The following is an 18901-nucleotide window of genomic DNA, read 5'->3' on the forward strand; positions in this document are numbered from 1 at the left end:
ACAGGAGTTTACTGCTGCCTTGGCACTAAAATAACAAATAGATTTAATCCCCATTGTGGGATCTGGGATGAGAGAGACATTTTGTTTTCTAAACTCTTAAAATTTCTTTTCAGTACAAAGATAATACTTGTATGCAAAAAAGAAATTGAAAAAGTATTCTCAAAACCCCCAAAGTAAGTGAAGGAAGCAGGCTAGGGAACGGGAAGGGGCCAAGTAAGGCTTCCGATTCTGGCAGAGTTCTTTGAAGGGACAGCTTCAATTTGAAGGAGGCTGTGCTGCTCAGCTCAGCTCAGTGGCCACTCACCACATAACTTCAGAGCAACTCCAACATGAGCAGTCTGAAGTGAGCTGCGTAAGTGTGACACACACTGGCTCTGGAAGACTTGGTACAAATAAAAAATAATGTCAAACGTCTCGATTATTTTTTACACTGATTACATATTGAATGATAATAAGATAAATTATTAGAATTCATTTGAACGTGGCTAGTTGAAAATATAAAATTCTCACTTTATATTTTGACAGTGCTGCTAGAGGAGGTAAGTGATGTCTCAGAGTTGTCCCCTCCTGTAAGGAGGAGCTGGACAATCACATTCCTGCAGTCTTTCATTGGCTGAGGGCCTTGGGGTAGGGTGAGAGTAGCACCAGGCACTTGGGGCTCTCTGCACAGGTATGCAAGGCAGCTGCAGGAGTTCAAGGGAAGGCACTTAAGAAGAGCTGCCTATGGGTGCTGGAGGTGCACAAAGTTCCTTTACCTCTGAGCACAGGAGAGGTAAAGGGACCTGAGGAGACCTATGTATTGGTGACAACCCCAAACTCCACTCCCTTTTTCCTCTGGTTATTTTGGTTTTCTATCACTCCTCTCTATGTAATATATATGCTTGGACCATCCAATGTTCTGTGGCTTTCTTTTCTGCCTAAACCTTAGTTCTTAGACATCTTTCCAAAATGCATACAAGTACATCCCCAACAAGAGCAAGATAACCTTACACATTGTTTACATTTGTTTAGATTTTTAATCTTAAAATACTGAGTTTAACATGCTATTTTTCTTGAATCTTTATGACTTTGTTAAAAATCTTAAATACTAGCTCTTTCAAACCTTTCCCACTCCTTAATTTTATCTTTTGACCATAACTTTACTCGTAAGAGTTCTCCACACTTCAATTCTTCACCTACATTTCTGTCTCCCCACTGTTAACTATAATTCATTTATCTTTTCGCCTCTTATCTTTTCTTGTTTTAATTTTCTAATTTAAAAAAGTGTATGTTTCCTTTAATCTTCTGACACATTTTATCTTTATTGTCTTTCAACAGTTGAAGAACTTCTTGGAGAGTTGGCAGAGAAAGTGGTCATTTGCAAAACTTTTTGGAGCTCATGGAAATAAAAGCCAACAACAGCTCAATAGAAAGAAGGACAGTTACTGAAAGAAGAGAAAGGCCAGGGTATCTGCTGCACAGCTATGTGCACATGTCAAAAGAGCCCTGGGGCTCCGCACGTTATGTAGTGGGAGGGAAATGGGCAAGAATGTCCTGAGGGTCTGACCCTGACACAACCTACTTGGAGGGGTGAACACTGGGCAGGCTTCTTCTTTTTCTTTTCACTGCCCCAGCTTTCTAAGAAGCAGCGGCCCAATCTGAAGAAAGCTGAAAAGAAGGTTATCTTATTTCTGAACTACTTGAACCTCTGGGAAGGTGTTAAGCAAAAGCACACATTAATCTACCAAAAGAAGGGTCATGGGTCATGGGAGATCATACGGACTCAGACCCTCTCTGGAGTGGGCATGCTGCCCTGAATTGGGGGGAAAGCTGGACACCAAGGCAAGCCCTACTACAGGGGCAGAGCATCACAGCAACCAGGGCTTCAGTGGACCAGGGAAATATGGGAGTCAGTGAAAACAGAGGGCCTATTCCCACAGCGTCCAGATCCTTCCTGCTCCTAGAGACGAGAGCTCCAGCCCAGGCCGGGAGAGGACACATCAGGTCAGAGGAGCGGGCTGAGGTGGGCCTGCCCATCACTAGCAAACAGGTAAACACAGACCTAGACAGAGCTGCCTCCGTCTGTAAATGAACAGAACTAAGGTGTCCTTTAGGGAAGAATGGTCCTGAAGGTACCCTGTGAGCAATGTTTCTGTGCATGGGGTTCCTGTGGACTGACCAAGCTCTGAGGAGCAGAATTGACCATTTTCTCTTCCACGGCTCCCCAAGGCCCTGTGTGCCTCACGTTTCAGGATTAAGGGTCTGAAGTGATGGAGTGAAGAGAAGCATGGCCTGTTTCACAGGTAGCCTCTGCCGAGCACCATGAGGAAGCAACGGCAGTCCACTGAGAACTCATCTGGGAGCCCCAGACAGGGCTGCAGCTGTGGCACCTGGTCAGGCCTGCAAAGCCCACAAGGTGTGGGAAGAGACCATGGAAGAACAGAGCTGCAGCACTAAAGGAGGCTCTGTGGTAACAGGCAGCTCTCCAGGCACAACAAAAGGCATACGAGGTTCCTTGGATTGACAGATGGCTCACTGTCCTGAGCACTGAAGTTGCCATTTTCCCTATGGACTGGGAGGAACTTCTCGGAGCCACACCCACCTGCCAGCATCCTGATCTTGCACATTCCTCCTCCTATTTGCTGGCAACAACCTTAACCTCATTGTACATCAGTAGCTGCCTGTCTTTGACTCGGCCTGGCACACATTCTGCCCCCCACATTCGGGTCACTCCTTATCCTGTAGCATCCTACTCCCTGGCACTCACCGCTGTCTGAAGCTGTCCTGATTATGCACTTGTCTCTTGGTGTATGGTCCACTGCTCTCCACTAGAATGCTAGTCCACAAGGGCAGGAACCTCATCTGCCTTGTTCACCTGGTCTCCCCAGCACCAAGCACACAGAGGTGTTCTGTGAATATTTGTTTGATGAGTAAATAACTCATTGAAATTTATGAAAGCCACTGGGAAACTACTCCCTTGGAATAGGAAGAACAGGTGCAATGTGCCCTCCCTGAGTGACGTCACTGGCAGCTTGGGTCAGACCTCTCCCTGCTTCTCTCATCTCCAACGGGTTGCTGCTTTGTGAGGACTATGCCAGGCACACGGGTGCAGACAACTACCTGCAAAACATTAACCCAGGCTCCAGGTACAGAGTGGATGCTAGGAAATACTTCTTGGCTGGCAGTGCTTCTCTCTGGTCATAAAATGCAAGGCAGGAGCTTATGTCCTCACTTCCATTTGTGCTATAGGTCACTGGCAGTTATGGCTGGGAAGTCCACCTCAGCCCTCCATCTGAAGCTGAAGTGCCCTTTTTTACCTCTTTGCCCAATAAGATGGATCCCAAGAATGGGCGCCAGCTGTGCAGTGGCACCCCAGGGCACAGAGACACCTAGACTAGTGTGCCACCAAGTTTCCCATCCATGTGACCAAGCTGCTTTCACTATGACTGAAGAGACATGCTGCTTGTGGCGATACTGTGGGTGACTTGCTCCATGCCCCCCTCACCCCCCTTGCACAGTGCAAGTTGGAAAGCCAAAACTAAGTTGCCCTTGACTCCTCTGAAGCTAGAGTTCCCAATGGATGTGGATCCCATGAATTAGAGGTCCTCACACATCTGTGGTTTGGAAAGGAGCCAGGCAACATTTTGCTTTTGCAGATGGTGACAGGATTTTGTGGTTCTGGGGTCAGCAGCTTCTTGAGTCTGCAGCTGTCTAAAGTAGCAGTGGCAGCTTTGGGGAGGCAGGCCCAGTTGACAGTGGGGTTCTGGAGTTAGTGGTGGAGGTGGCAGCAGCCTCTGGTCTCTTGATTCATCAGCTTGGTTTTGTTTTGGTCTTTTGCAGTAATGAGGACTGAACTTAAGGACTTGCTGTGCCAGGCAAGTGCTCCACCACTGAGCTCCATTCCTGGCCCTGACTAGCTTCTTGTTGGGAAGTGGCAGCTTTCTTTCTTGAGCATGGCAAATCTGAGCATTGTGGGAGCTCAGAGCTATTCTTAGGGGCTCAAACTAGTTGCCTCTCTGGTTCTTCCAATGACTCTGTAAGCACTTAACTCCCTGTATCAGTATTAAATCCCTTTGTGCTTGCTGGGGAGAGTGGATTCTGTTGCCTTAGATTATCACTGATATGCCCTTTATAGCGTCAGATTGAATTGTGAGCCTAAAAAAAACAACTGATATGACCCTGTGCAGAGTGAAAGCAGGACACGAATTTCTTCCAGTAGGAGCAATGGTATAACCAGTGAGCAACAAAAAGGGACTGTGAATTTTTACTGGAAAACAGGACTGTTGCCTTTCCAGCATAGAAGAAACCTTACTCAAAACACTATGCACTTCTGCTCAAGCAACAAAGAGGCACTAATGGGCAACCAAGAGGGCAGCACAAAACAGAGGGTACTTCTGAGGTCACTGTCACATGGGAGCATGATCCATTTTCACTGCTGCTGACTGGCTAACATTGCTTTGAGTTTTTTCAAATAAGCTACCAAAATTGTTATACCCAAAAGTGTGCTGAAAACATAAAATAGTTGAGAAATACTAGCCTAACTCACAGATGCATCTCCACTAATGAAAATTTAACTGCATCCTAAAGCCTTCCTTGGGATAGCACCCATTGCAGGAATGACTTTCATGTGCTGAACCCAATTTGTCTCATCACACCTCATGCGTGCAGTGATTTCAAGTCTAGCCCAGGGCCACACACCCAGTGGGCCCAATCCCTTTCATATGACATCCTTCAAATGTGGGAAGGCTGCTATCATATCCTCTGTGAATTTTGTTTTTCAAATAAAACACCCCTTCCCTATACTGAAATCCTTTCCTTTTACTGAATCATTTTTATAATGATCTTTATAAAGCAAAAGCAAAGAAACCCCACACCAAAATAAACAATTAACTCCTCTCCTCGTCTTCCCTCTACCCTTGCAAAGTGCTGACTATATTTGCTATTTCCAATTGGTCACCTGTCATGATCTCTTAGAGCAGGTCCAGTGTAATTTTCATCCTCTTTTCCTGAAAAGACTGGTCCAAGGCCACCAATGACCCATGGGATGCTTAAACCTAGTGTCAGTTCTTAGTTTTTCACTTTAGCCAAATGGCAATGTTTGACACACAAAAAATCATCCCCCTCCTTTAAAAAAAAAAAAAAAAACACTATTTATGCTAATCTTATTTTCTTAAAATAGAAAACTATCCAACCACATCATGTATCCATGACACAACAGTTTCACATGCAAGTCTCAAAGTCTAAGTTTCATTTGGGACTTATAAGAACAATTAATCCAAGTTCACCATCTTGGTTATCCTTCCTACTAAAACTTCTTTGATTCCCTTCTCCTTAAGTCTCCAAAATCCCTTTATTTCATACTTTTAAAAATCTTATTTCACTGTGACTCATAGTCACATTAAAAATCAAAATAAAACAAAAAGCTTGATGTATTCCTTCAAATATTTTCTAGCTGAGGATCCCTGTCTGCACCGTCCATTAAGGCACCAGCAGCTACCTGATGCTCCGAGCACTTTCCACATGATGAGTCTGAACTGGGATGTGCCGTGTCAAACTCATGGGTTTTTAAAGACATTTCTGAAAAAAGTAAACCATCTTAATACTTTCTAATATTGATTAGATGTTGAAATGATACTATTTGGGATATATTTGGTTAAATAAAATATTCAAATTAATTTTGCTTTTTACTTTTTAAATATGGCCACTAGAAAATTTTTAATTACATATGTAATTTTACACATTTGCTATTATCAGAAGTGGGCTGCTTCTTTTCACTGACATATCTGTATCCCTAGCTAGCTTTCTAAGTCAGAAAATACAGACTGACGTCAACTCTTGTCACTGATGAGAGCACTAGACTTTAAAAAAAAAATCTTTCAAGTGCTATGGTCTGAATGTTTGTGGCTCCCCAAATTCATATGTTAAAACTTAAATCCAAATCTAATAGTATTAAGAGGTGGGGCTTCAGAGAGGGTGATTAGGTTATGAGGACACCACCCTCAGACAGGACTAGTGCCACTATAAAGAGGCCCAAAGTAGTTTATTAGCCCCATTTGCTCTTCTGCCATGTGAGGACACCTCTAGAGGCACTGTCTATGAGGAATAGGCCCTCAACAAATATTAGATCTGCTGGGGCCTTTATCTTGGGGACTTTCCATCTTCTGGAACTATGAGAAGGAGATGTCTGTTGATTATAGCAGACCAAATGGCCAAGGACAACAAGCAATTCTACAGTGAACAGACTTAATCTCTTGGGGCAGTCACACTTTAATGCCAACACCAATTTGCTTCCTGTCCTCCAGGGACCCAGCTTAGAAACCGGGTGCGCTGCTGGTTCTCCACATCTCTGCCTTCTCTGCGTCCCCAGATCTCTGCGTGCTCCTTTACCCCACCACCCCCTCCAGGAAACCAGCAATGAGTCTCCCTATAGAGGCCAAATCTCATAATTTTCCTGTGGTGTTGTCTGTCAGAATTCATCTCTCTTTAGATCTTCAACTCTGTAAACCAGATGACCAAACATAATTTCTCATATTAACCTTCTACAGTAAAGCTAATTTGACTATTGTCTTCCTCCAAAAAAGGAAGCTGGTTTGCATTAATTTAAAATCTGGGTGAATAATAAATGTTGTTTTTCCCCTGCCCTTAGGAGAACAGACATAATATGAAAATTAATTTTCTCCTGTTGGCCTTAGGAGCCCATTATGTCAGCCCCACTGCAAGACAGCTTTTCAGAGTCTTTCCCAGGAAGACTGCTGTTGCTCCAAAAGAAAACTGACAGCAGCAGATTTATTTATGATTAAATACTTAAAGGCCTGTCGCAAACACAAAGAGTAACAACAGAATATAGAGGAACGAAGACTGTAAAAGAGCTCATGTTAAAATACTTGTTTATGAAACTACCTGAAAAGCAGAAAGACTTCGGGAAAAAAACCACTATCACCAAAACTGGGGAGTCGGAAGCATGAGGAGGAGGAGGAGGAAGAGGAAGCACCATGTGCAGAGAGGATGACTGCTCTTTTCAGACTAATCTGGGCCTGGAAAGCAACATTCAGGAACAAGAAAGCATTCGTCTGGCATTGAATCTGCTCCCCCAAGGCGTGGGTTCTATGCATTACTAATAAGGAAGCCATCACACACAGCAATATTTGGGAAAGTAGAAGATGTGTTTTCCACTTGTAATTCAGAATATTCTGTCCATGGCAGGGCTCTGCACCCACAGTAGCTAAACTTAGTGATCATAATTGAATCATTTAAGGTAGTCTATCAAGACTAGAACTAAAAAATACCCAAACCCCACCTGCCTTATAAAGCAGCGGGTTCCCTGACCTTGGGGTACACACAACCTGCATGATCAGCTACAAGGGTTGTTGCAAAAGATTCCTGTATTAATCTGGAGGCCTGCTTTTCAGAGTTATGTCCCTGGGCCAGCAGTACTGGCATTACTGGTGAGCTTGTTAGAAACTGAAGTACCTTAAAACTACCCTGACCTTGTGATAAGAATCATGGGTGGGTGTGGGGAGTGAGGCCCAGGAAGCTGTTTTAAGAAACCCTCCTCCCAAGTATGTTATGTTTGAGAACCATACACCAGACTGAAGAGCTTGGGTTCTCAAACACAGATCCCCTGAACCCTGCCCCAGAGTTCAATCCCCAGTACAAAAAAAAAAAAAAAATCAATTTATTTGATCCAGGAATCACCACCACTTCTATACTTACAGAAAAAAAAAATTACCTCTCCACACATAGACTAATGCACATGGATTTACTGACTTTAGGAAGAGTAAAAAACTGGAAATGAACATGTCTAAATAATAAAGAATTGTTTAAATGATTGTAACAATCTCTATGATAAAGAATGTCATACAGCAATTTAAAGCAGTTTTCTTAAAAAAATGTTTAAGGATGTGAGAAAATCCTTACAATATATTAAGTGAAAAAGCAGAATGTTAATATAAATATCTGTGTTCATATGGAAGAAAAGGTCCAGATGATACTAGTAGGATTATAGGTCAATAAAAAGTTAATTGTCCATTTCATATCTTTCTTGATTTTTTAAACTTCCTCTCATAAACACAAATTATTTTTATAATAAAATGATAATCTTATTATCTTGAGGCTCATAAGATAACACTCTAGAGTCCAGGACGTTATTGAATCTTTCAGGCCTAAGGCCATGAACATAAAAGAGAAGCTGGTACAAGTGGGATTTCAGAGGAAGAGACAAATTTGCTCAATTGGCATTATTCACTATGAAGAACATTAGTCCTAGGTGATTACTTATGTGGAGAATTGAATAAAATTAAAAATTCACTTCCTTAGTTGAACTGGCCACATTATAAGTGCTTTATAGTCACAGGTGCTAAGGCATCCCCTCTGGGATGAGGCAGGTTATGGAATATTTCCTTCACTACAGAAAGTTTCACAGGACAGCACTGCCCTAAACATGCAGTCTCAGGACTTTTTTTTATCCTTTGTGCTCCAGCCACAAGGGTGAGCTGGAGCTTCTTGAGGACAGATACCATCTCTGTGTGGCTCTCCCAATCCAGCAGGGGAGATCCCTATACACAACCAACCTGGGAATGCAGACACGCAGGAAGGCACTTGGTGGACACAGCACAGAGCTGGGTCAGGGGTTCAGGGAAGACAGGAGGAGTAGGTGCTATACAAATAGGGAAGGATACTTGTGCATGCAGGGTGAGGAGCATGAAAGTAGTAAAGGTACTGATGACAAACAGCCAGCACAAGGGGAAACCCCTAGCCCAACAGCATTTGTTCATTCCTCACACAGTAAAGGCCGCAGTGGGCCAGGACTGAGCAGAGCCCAGGACAGCTATGGTCCCTGCCCTCACCACGCTTACAGTCTCATCAGAACTGTGGGAGCACCGCGGGTAGGAGAGGTATGCCAAAGACTGAGGACGGAGAAGGTCCCAATCAAGGCCCTTCCACCTATATTAAGGATCCTGTTTGGTTTGCTCTGTATCCTAGCAAGGGAACCCTGTTTTCTGCCTCAGTGGGGGCGGGAGGGCCCCATCCTTGGGCTTCTCTTGGTCCCCACCTGTTAGTTCCCACCCATGCCAGGGCTATGGAGAGCGCCTCTGAGCGGCAGGCAGCACAGGGCAGGACACTCAGTCTTAGGAAATCTCTCCAGAGGCTAGGTGGGCTGTGAGTTTAAGAAGTGTGAGAATAATGACAGAAATCTGGTTGGGGGGACACCGGAGTCCTCCAGGAGGAGATCGATTCTTAAAAAATACAGGAGACCTGAGTGACCTAGAAGCAGGAGAACCCACTCCAATTTACAGAAATGCTAGAGACAGGAGTCTAGCAAGGTGGAGGGAGGGGCACTAGCCGCTGCGGGGAGGGTGTGTCCGGAGGCCCTGTCGCACGCAGGGCGGCCCTGGCCTTTTGGGAGAGCACCCCTGGTAAGGCGGGTGGAGGCCTGGAGGGGCGCAGGCGACCCGAGTAGAGGAAGGACTTCGTGGGGGGGGGGGGCAGAGATAGGCGGGGCCGGCAGCAGCAGGTGTGCAGGCACCTGGGGCGCGAGGATGGGTGGCAGAGGGCGAGCCATTCCAAGAGAAGGAACCCCTTCCTTTAGACTTAGGAGCTCTTTCCCGACCACGTCCTTGAGCATCTAGAAGCGGCAGGGCACGTTCTCCCCGGCCTGAGACCTGTGAGGGCCGCGGTGTGCCAGCCTGCCACAGGGCGGAGGCTTCGCGGCGCAGGAGGCAGCTGCTCCCCGGACACTGGCCCCGGCCCTCCCGCCAGGTGACCCCCTCAGGCACCCCGGCCTTTCCTCCCGGAACCACACCGACCCCCTCCCACAACGCGGTCCCTCCAGGCTCGGTCCCCCTCGCATCGCCACCCTTCACGTGGCCGGCTTCCCGCTGCTGCCCCTCCCGGACGCACCCCTCCCAGGCCATGGTACCTGGGGCTCTCGAAGCTGCACCCCCTGCGCCGCAGCGCCGCCCTCTTCTGCCGCAGGAGCGCAGCGGCTGCCCCGCCGGGCTCCGGCTCCATCGCCCCGGGCGGGGGCCGCAGGCTCGGGCGCACTCGGGTGGGCTCGGGCCTCGGCCGGACGCTCGGCTAGCGCGCCGCAGCCCATGCCCCGCCCCGCATCCCCACGCCCCGCCCCGCATCCCTCAGCCAGGCCCAGGCCCCGCCCTTGCCCCGCCCCGAACCCCAGCCAGTCAGCCCCAGCACCCCTCTACCGGGCCCAGGCTCCGCCCCGAACCCCAGTCAGCTCCCAAGCTCCTCTGTCGGACCCCAACTCAGCCCGGAATCCAAGCCCAGCTGGCCCCAGGCTCCACCCCTGATCCACCCAAGCCCCGCCCCACATCAAACCCAGTCAGCCTTCAGTCCCCCCAAGCCAGGCCCAGGCCCGCCCCGGCCTCGCCAAGAGTCAGCCCAGCAGGATGCAAGCCCCAAGCCGGGCTCAAGCTCCGCCCCTCCCACGCCCAGACCCCGCCTCATACCCAGCCCAACCGGCCCCTCAGCAGGGCCCAGGCCACGCCCCCTCCCCGCCCCGAACTTCTGCGTAGTCGGCCCCGGGCTTTTGCGGTCCATCACAGGTCCCGCCCCGGCTCCGCCCCAAGCTCCAGTCACGCCCCTCCCGCTCAAGCCACGCCGGGGGCCTCAAGGCAGCCTTTCGCATGCACCTCTGTGGAGACTACAGTCCCGAAACGCCTTCCCTTCCTCACCCTGTCCCACCCACCGCGCTGGCCCTCCTGCTCCTTGCCCTTCAGCACTGACTCAGCCCTGCCCACCTACCCCTCAGCTACTGAGCGCTCGCGCGGTCGCGCCGCACGGGCCCTCACACCGCAGCTCTGCTCCCTCAGCGTAGCCGCCCGGCCCCTCCTCGCCTCAGCATCTCCTGGCCCTTTCCGTCGTAGCACCGCCCCCTTTCGGGGCCGCCCTTCCCCGTGTCCCGCCCACAGGCATGACCGCACTGCTGGAGCCCCGCCCCTCCTCTGCCCAGTTCCTCCAGTCCCACGGACCCGACCCGGGCCTGCCCGGCCTCTTCCACGCCGCCTCTCACCTCTGGAAGCACCTGCCTGCGCGGGACCGCCCTTCTGGCTAAACCGGCGTTCCTCCGTGAAGCATGCGCTAGCTGCGGATCGACTAGCGAAGGTGGCGTCTCTCCTGGGGGCTGTTTGTGGCGCCTGACTCAGGCTGAGGGGCAGGAGCTTTGCAGACTAGCCATCGTGGGCTCAAGTTTTGATTTCATCACTTTCCAACTTTGTGACAACTGTGCTCACTTCCTCCCAAAATTAGACGCATCGTTTCAGAGCCCTTGAACGCTGGCTGAGAACGGGGACCCGTATGGGTAAAACTGGGGATCACTGGGTCATCTAGATCATGAAGAGGAAGTAGACTATGGCTACTTCAGCAAGCGAAGCCTCGTCGCAGTTACGGAGGTGTGATCGTGCTGGCCTGGAACTAGCTTGGTAGAACAGAGGCCGAGGACCTTTGCTTAGAGAACTGCAGCGTTGGTAGGCACTGACCAGGCAGGCAGAGCCAGGGGATCCCATAATCAGCGTGGATCGTGGCACTCCCTGGAGCACTCTCCCAATGACTTTCAGTCGCTTTTCCTCCGGCCTGGCCTCCCTTGATGCTGCACATTCAAGCAGAGAAGCCAGTCTGGAAGGAGAAGGAAGGAGATGCCTGGAGAGAAGACTCCCATGAGAGAGGGAGAGAGATAGCAAGAACTTTCCATTTCTCCTTCCAGCCCCTCTTGAGATTCCCTTGGTCCTTGCCCCAGGGACAAGACAGCCCTTTAAAACAGTCCTTTTTCTTTTAAGCAAGCGAGAGTGGATTTTGGTTTCGGTTTTGTTGTTGTTTACTTTTGCCTAGCATCAAGAACTTCTAAAATATCTTTTGGGACTTAGACGCATAGCTCCCCTAATTCTTTACACAGTGAGACCTGGGCGCTTCCCCTCTCCCTTCACCCTGCTTCTCATTTCTTAGCCCTGCCCCCACCTTGGCCTCCAAGTTTTCTGTGGTCTCTGAACTGAATTTTCAAATGCCCTTTGCCCTCTAAGGTGTCTCCAGCTCTCTTGCCTTCCTCTCCTGAGTGCCCCCGCAGCACTGCCCCTGTCCCTTTCTGAGAGTACTGCTCCTATATGCTATGTATGTTCTAGTTACTCTTAGCTGAGCTCTGAGTGCCCCATACCTCCTCCATGTTCTACCTGGCACAGTAACTGCCATGTGAATGAATGCGTGTGATTTTAATAAATTGAACAATATTCATTGGAAAACACATTTAATTTCAAAGTAAACAAAGATGTCTGTACATTAAAGTATTTAATTAGTGAAACAAGTATTATCAATGTAACAAGCTGAAAAATACAGCAACTTGATACAAGACTGAGGTAACAAAATACTTCACCAAAAATCTAAAGAATCCCATGGAGGGCTGATGTTCAGTGGTTATTGCAGATGAGACAATTCACAAGTATTAGAGAAAGTCCTTACACAGCTGCATGCAGGGGTCTGCTGGAAAAAAAGACAGCCTGGGAGAATGCAACAGATTTAACAAGAAATGAACAAAAATGTAGAAACTGATTTTCAACCCACTTAGAAGAATACATAAGAAATCGAAAACTACTTTCTACGCAACATTTTGAATGCTAAGTGGAAAACCATGCATTTTGGCACGAAATTTATTAAAGATTATACTATACTAATAAATCAATTTCTATTATTTCATTACTGAATGGTCACAGTCATTCAGAAATGGATAGACTCATGGTTATAAAATGAACCGATGGATCTTCTGTGCTGCTGTGAGGGGATTTGGGGGCTGCCCGAGGGGTAAACACACTTGTGCAGCAGAGGGCTATGAGGTGGATCAATGTCCATGGACAAGTTCTCCACGGCCAAGAAAATGCAGCTCTTGCTCATACTGTACTTGAATTTAACACTAAAGTTAAAGACAAAAGCCTATCACATAAACTCAGTGGAGGTTCTGACCTTACTCTCTCATTCTACCTTTGGAGTCCTCTGTATGCTCAGCCACAGCTCTGTGCCTAACTGTTCTGAACTATGTGGCCTCTAGTGCACACTCCAGCTAGTCCTCATTGTGACAGAACTCACAGAGTAAGACTGGTCAGTCTGTGGGGACTTTTGAAGTGTTTCTGGAAGAATCTGTGCATGAAGATTGTGCCCAGGGCTGGGGAGAGGTGGGTTCTTGCCCAAGGAGGTGCATGAGGTGGGGATCATTTGTTCGTTGAGTGGTCAACCCCACGAAGGCAGATCCAATCTGTCTCGTTTTCAGCCATTTATACCCTGGATAGAACCTCGTGCATGGGAGACACTCACTAGAGATATGAATGAATGAATGAAAGAATGGGGGTTTTATGCAGAGAAACTGTATTTCAAAGGGACTCTTACAGTTTCTTTTTGTTTTTAAAACATGAAATCACCCAATATTTCAATAATGACATAGGGTTGATTACAGTAATATACGGGGTCACAAAAAAGAAGTAAAATTGTGTTTTGGTGATGTTCACCTGTAATTGTGAGCATCAGCAATGTGGGTGTAGCACTCTGGACCCACCCAGGAATAAAGCAAGCTTGGCTTGCAAACGGCTCCCCATTTTCACAGACCATATTCTACCTGAAATATGGTGACCTTAAAGATACACCTTTCTGGGCTTGGGACGGGGAGTAAGGTAAAGGTAGAAACACTGGCTGTCTCGGTAAGGAAAAGAAATACTTTAGAAATCAGTTGGCAATCCTTGAGTTCCTCAAGGATTCCTTCAAGTATTCAGCTTCTCAGCGCCTCTGACAGGATGCTGAACAGTCAGGGGAGGGAATGCTGCATTCACCCTGGGTATATTCAGAAAATGTTTCTACGGCTTTCCACCAAACCCTCCTCCACAAAGCATTCCAGTTGCCAGAATGCACTCAGCTGACCTTGAGTTACATACAGAACATGTTCAACTGAGGGTTAGAAAGTATGTGGGGTGAGCTGCATGGATTGTTCTTAGGACATCACAATGCTACCAGCTACCTACTCCAGTTTGTAGACAGCATTCTACACCTTTCATTTTGGCCACGATTTTGTTTGCCTAAAAAAAAAATTACAGTATATGCATGCAGGACATAAGACCTTCAGTGGGTTCACAAGTATTTGTGCACAATGGACAGTCGAGGAGCAAAAACCAGAAACACTTCCCTCTAGGGCGAGAATCCACCCAAGGACCCCCACCCTCCGTGGTTTGTGCCTGGTTTGTGGGACAAGCTAGCATTGGGAAGACAATCAGCACTGAACTCACATACTTGGCCTGAGTCCCTGCTTGGAGAATTGAGTATCTTTCAACTACATCTCCAGGACTCTTCTGATGTGTTCAGGGCTCTTACCAGTCCTACCAGGCTTTTGCCAATAAGATTGGCTTTTGCCAGTCAGTCCAAACTGATTCTTCAAGAGTCCAAGGAAAGAAATGTTTCTGAGAGGTGATGTGGGATCAGTCTCAACTAGTGAACAGATTAAGTGCTTTGAAAAGAATTGTGATTGTGCTCTTTCAAATTAGGCTCAGAAGCAAACATCTGTGAAGGAGAAGAAGCATCTGTAAAGGACAGAAAACTATTTGATTTAGTTGAGCCTGAAATTCTGGGAATTTGGCATCTGTTGTATTTCATATGTGAAAAGCCAGTGTAGTGTGAAGAGTGGAGAAACAAGGAAAATAAGTAGCCAGTGTTCCAGTCTTGCACTTCTATCCAAGCTGAAGACTTTTTAGAAGTTAACAGGTGAGATCAGATTGGATGTAGGTCAAAGCATGACCACTGCATGGTTCTGGTTGGAAGTGACTGCAGTGTCTGGCCTTGTTACTCAGCCTTCAGATACCAACTTGAAGAGTCTAGGTGCACACACTCAGACCTGGGGTACGGGCGGGCACCGAGATTTGATGGCATCAACATTACCATTGGGAGTTTCTTTTGGCATGAAAGTATCCAGTCTCTGCTCCAAAGGAAGCTGAGTTTCTGAGCACAGTCAGGCTCCAGCACAATGTATCACCCTGATGACAACACTCCCTCAGCGACACATTCGGATTTTCAGAGTCGTCACCATTTGATCAAAGTACTGTGGTGGGTCTGTTGGTGGATCTTATAGTGGTGACCTATTATAGTGTACTGATTAAGGTGTTGTGAAGCTTCTTGCCAGGAAACTCTTCAGGGCAGTTTGATGCCTTGTTGGTGTGAGTTCTGATACCATGATAGCAATGGACCCAGAAATTCAGTCTCTTTCAGAAAATCATTTAAGGGTTTCCCTCTCAGGATACAGATATTCAAGTTAAAGGAGAGAAAGGGAGACAGAGACAGGCTATGATGATAAAGCACAATTAATGTAGAATAAAAATATATTTGTGCAAAATAAAAATCACTTTAAATTATGACAGAGTGTGACAGATCAAGGCTGTTGTTCATGGAAAGCACTCTTAGCCAAATGCAGAGGCTGGACCATTTGCTCCCCAGAGCTCTCAGATGGTCATCCACAATTGTGCCCTTGGACTTGGATGATGGAGAACTTGCTGGTGACTGCATTTAGGGGCAAGACTGGGGGAGCTTAAGGCCTCAGTGTCACTCATCTTCCAGCATGATCAGCAATCCTAGTGGGTCTTCCCTGGCAGTGGAGGCCAAAGGGTGCGATGGCAATGGCAGCGAGCACAGCCTGCCCTGTGGGGGAGGTTGGCGTGAAGGGGCCTCTGGGCAGCCGATCACTGTGAGCACGGCGGCCTCCGAGGACACCAGGAGAACATGCCACAACTTCCCATGCAGGCGTGGCGGGAGCGGGGGGGAGATGAAAGGGCCCCAGGCCCTGCCAGGAGAGGGCATGAAAGGAAGCAAGCAGGCCAGCGGTCCAGTCCACCGTCCTGAGCCGGTTCCTGCTCGGAAGGGCTGACAGCAACAAGGCCTGGCAGAGCCCCAGAGCCCAGGAAGCAGGCCTTCCAGATGAATAGCACCCATAAGAACAGAAAGCAAGACACGGTTTAAGGCATTGTTTGTTTACAGTGAGAGAATGTGAGGGAGCCTTAACACTGGCGCTCCCACCCGACCTTTCTCGGTGGACAAGGCTATGACTGAAGGTGAAAGCAGGCCCTCAAAGCGAATGAAGTGTGTGATGTCACAAGTCCTGTGCCAAAATGCATGTTTCTTGAAGAGTTCACACTCACTCGCACGCACACATGGACGGCACACATACGCAGAGGACGCTTCGGGGATTGTACAAAATCTGAGGCAGCCCTGGGGGTGAGCAGCCCCGTGCACTTGGGGTGTAACGAGCCTGTCCCGCAGCCTGTCCTGCTCTCTGGCCCTTTCGCAGGTTAATGCCGTCCACTGTGTCAGCAGAAAGCAGGAGAACCCAACGTGGGCCAAATGCACTCTGTTGCAGAAGCAGCTGGTGGACAACAAAGGCCCAGAAAGGGGACTCGGGGTGTGCAGTCTGGGGTCCAACAACCGCCCTGTGAGGTGGTGCTGCGGGATGAGAGTCATGAGAGTCACTGGGGATTGACAGGTGGATCCAGCACTTGGGGAGCCCTCTGCGACTGTGAGGCTGAAGGCTGTGTGCATCCCGTGAGTCTGGCTGTGAGGCTCCCAGCGCCCTGGCTCACAGCCTGTGCCCAGGGTTGCTCTTGTCCACCAGGCCCAGTCTGGGCTCCCAGAAGCCTTTGTAGTCACGCCAAGTCCTGCAGAGACTTATTCAAATGACATAAGGTTTGCAGGTACCTAGAAGAGAAAGCTCAGCTTCTTGTCAAAGTTTTAACCCTTCGAAGAGACAGAGGTGGTCTCTAGGGGAAGTCTGTTAATGCACAGGTCAGGTGGGTGGGGGCATGGCAATAATAACAGCTGCTACGTGTCACAATCCCATGTGCTGGGTACTGCTCTGAATGCTTCGTATGCATCATGTGCTCAAGTCCTTATAGCAATCCTATTAGGTAGGTGCCGGAAACACCCCCATAATGAAGACAAGAAACTTAGGCTTAGAGGGTTTAAGTCCACAGCAAGTAAGAAGCAGGGCTCAGACCCTAAGCCCATGCTCTCAGCCATTATCCTATGTTCGAAATAAAACTGTGTTTAGGGTGAGGAAGTCAAACCCTGAAGGAACAGAGTGTATGCCTTTAGAGGGGACAAGCAGCAGAGGGTAGGTCATTAGGGGATGACAAGTAGAAGCACAGGAGACTGACAAAGCGTGCGGATACTGAGAACCCAATACCTCTCCATAGCTATGTCCAGGACAAGATCTTAGCCCCCTTTACTGGGAGGACCACTGACCTCAAGTTCAGAATGTTGCCACTGTCCCCAAAGCTGTCTCCAGATCCCCAGACTTGGACTTTCTTCTCTGGCATTGCTTTGGGTTCCAAGAGATTTTATTAGAAATATATATATATATATATAGCAGTAGCCCACACCTGTAATCCCAGCAACACTGGAGGCTGAGGCAGGAGGATCCCAAAGTTGAGATCAGCCTCAGCAGCTTAGAGCAGCCCTAAGCAATTTAGTGAGAACCTGTCTTGAAATTTAAAAAAATAAAGGACTGGGGATGTGGCTCAGGGGTAAAGAATCCTTGGGTTCAATCCCCAGTACCAATTAATAAACAAACAAAACAAGCACATGTCAGTAACAATTGGTCAAAATGATGAATTAGGAAAAAAAAAAGCATTCCCATATACCAGGAGACAGTTACAAAAATGTTTGCAGCAGCATTCTCATAGGAACAAAAGGCTGGAAGTCATTTCTGTGATGACTGACAGCAGAACTGATAGAAAAATCAGCACAAATAAATGAATGACAGCTACACACGTCAACACTGATGAATCTTAGGAACGTGTAGTGGAAGAACAAGTCACAGAAGGAAATGTATAGTTCTGGTTCTAGTCACAAAGATGCTTTACAAATGTACCCAGACAATACAAGAAAAAAAATCAAATGTGTGTTCTAAAATTAGGGCTGGAGGTGTAGCTCAGTGGTAGAGCACTTGCCTAGCATGCATGCACGCCCTGGCTTGCTCTCCCTACCACAGTAAATGAAAATAAAGTAATAAAAGTAAGTAACACACACATCAGGAGCATGGCTATGGGGTGAGGGTGAAAAGAGAGAATCAGGAAGAGGCACATGCGGGAGGGAGGGCTCCTAGGCCTGGAGGGCTCTGCATTTTGGCTGGGAGGTGGATATGTGGGTGTTCATTCTGCTGTTGCTTGTATCTTACACATATGTTATAAATAAGGTTTAAGTGGATTCAGTGTCAGTAAAACAATTTTGAGAAGTGCAAAATAGAAACACAGTCTAGTGGCTGAGATTCCACGTGGACAGCTGCATCTCTGTGCAGCCCTTTCACACCTTCCCTCCATTCTTTTGCAGGGACACACCGGTGACTCATTTAAATAATCCCCTGATGTTGAGTATTTAGGTTGTTGCTAACCTCTTATTATTCCATACAGTACTATGGAACTACTTGATGGGAAGTAAATTAGAAATAAAAAGGAAACAAAATAGGAAAAAAAAAGGTCTGAATATTGGACAAAAGTACTTCAAAGTGGCAGAAGCTTGCCACAGTGCACTGTTTGCCAGCATGAGCAATCTCACCAAATGCTCACTCTGCCCCATGTTTTTTTCCTAAACCCCCACTGCCTGCTGAGCAGCTGCTGCCACCTGCTGACTGCTCCCTACAGAGGGACAAAGGGTCCTTGCCCAGGGCTCTCCTTGCTGTGCCTCCATGAGACCAGGGCCCTGCCTCTTCCCCCACACCCTCCTAGGCAGCCCACTGCAGGGCTGTCAGTTCCTGTTGGACCTGGAGCCACCTGGCCTCTGTGCACAAATCACAGGGCCACCTGTGTGTGGTAGGTGAGCATCAGTGTGCTGTATGTTCTTAGTGGTGCTGAGCCACCTGGGATAACCTGTGTGGAGGAGGTCAAGGTGGCTCCAGGTCCAG

The 18901-nt window shown here is 47.9% G+C and overlaps 2 protein-coding genes across 10 annotated transcripts in view; both read right to left on the reverse strand.

The window, feature by feature from the left end:
- The window catches only part of GARNL3 (GTPase activating Rap/RanGAP domain like 3), a 148185-nt gene extending 137297 nt beyond the window's left edge, over nucleotides 1-10888 (reverse strand). For 2 of the 4 annotated variants that reach the window (XM_081281953.1, XM_081281950.1), the window contains exon 1: nucleotides 9899-10200. In XM_081281953.1, the coding sequence (XP_081138079.1) occupies nucleotides 9899-9990 (92 nt within the window). In that variant the 5' untranslated portion in view covers nucleotides 9991-10200. Of the gene's footprint in view, nucleotides 1-9898; nucleotides 10201-10740 lie in introns of those variants that run through there. The other 2 variants (XM_081281952.1, XM_081281951.1) reach the window with 2 other exon arrangements.
- Nucleotides 10889-10972: 84 nt separating this feature from the next.
- RALGPS1 (Ral GEF with PH domain and SH3 binding motif 1) overlaps nucleotides 10973-18901 on the reverse strand; it is a 271882-nt gene continuing 263953 nt past the window's right edge. For all 6 annotated transcript variants that reach the window (XM_081281958.1, XM_081281959.1, XM_081281955.1 and 3 more), the window contains one exon: nucleotides 10973-16698. In XM_081281958.1, the coding sequence (XP_081138084.1) occupies nucleotides 16669-16698 (30 nt within the window). In that variant the 3' untranslated portion in view covers nucleotides 10973-16668. The remainder of the gene's footprint in view (nucleotides 16699-18901) is intronic.

The sequence above is a fragment of the Spermophilus citellus genome, assembly GCF_964194105.1.
Source record: "Spermophilus citellus genome assembly, chromosome: 2".
Taxonomy (NCBI): domain Eukaryota; kingdom Metazoa; phylum Chordata; class Mammalia; order Rodentia; family Sciuridae; genus Spermophilus; species Spermophilus citellus.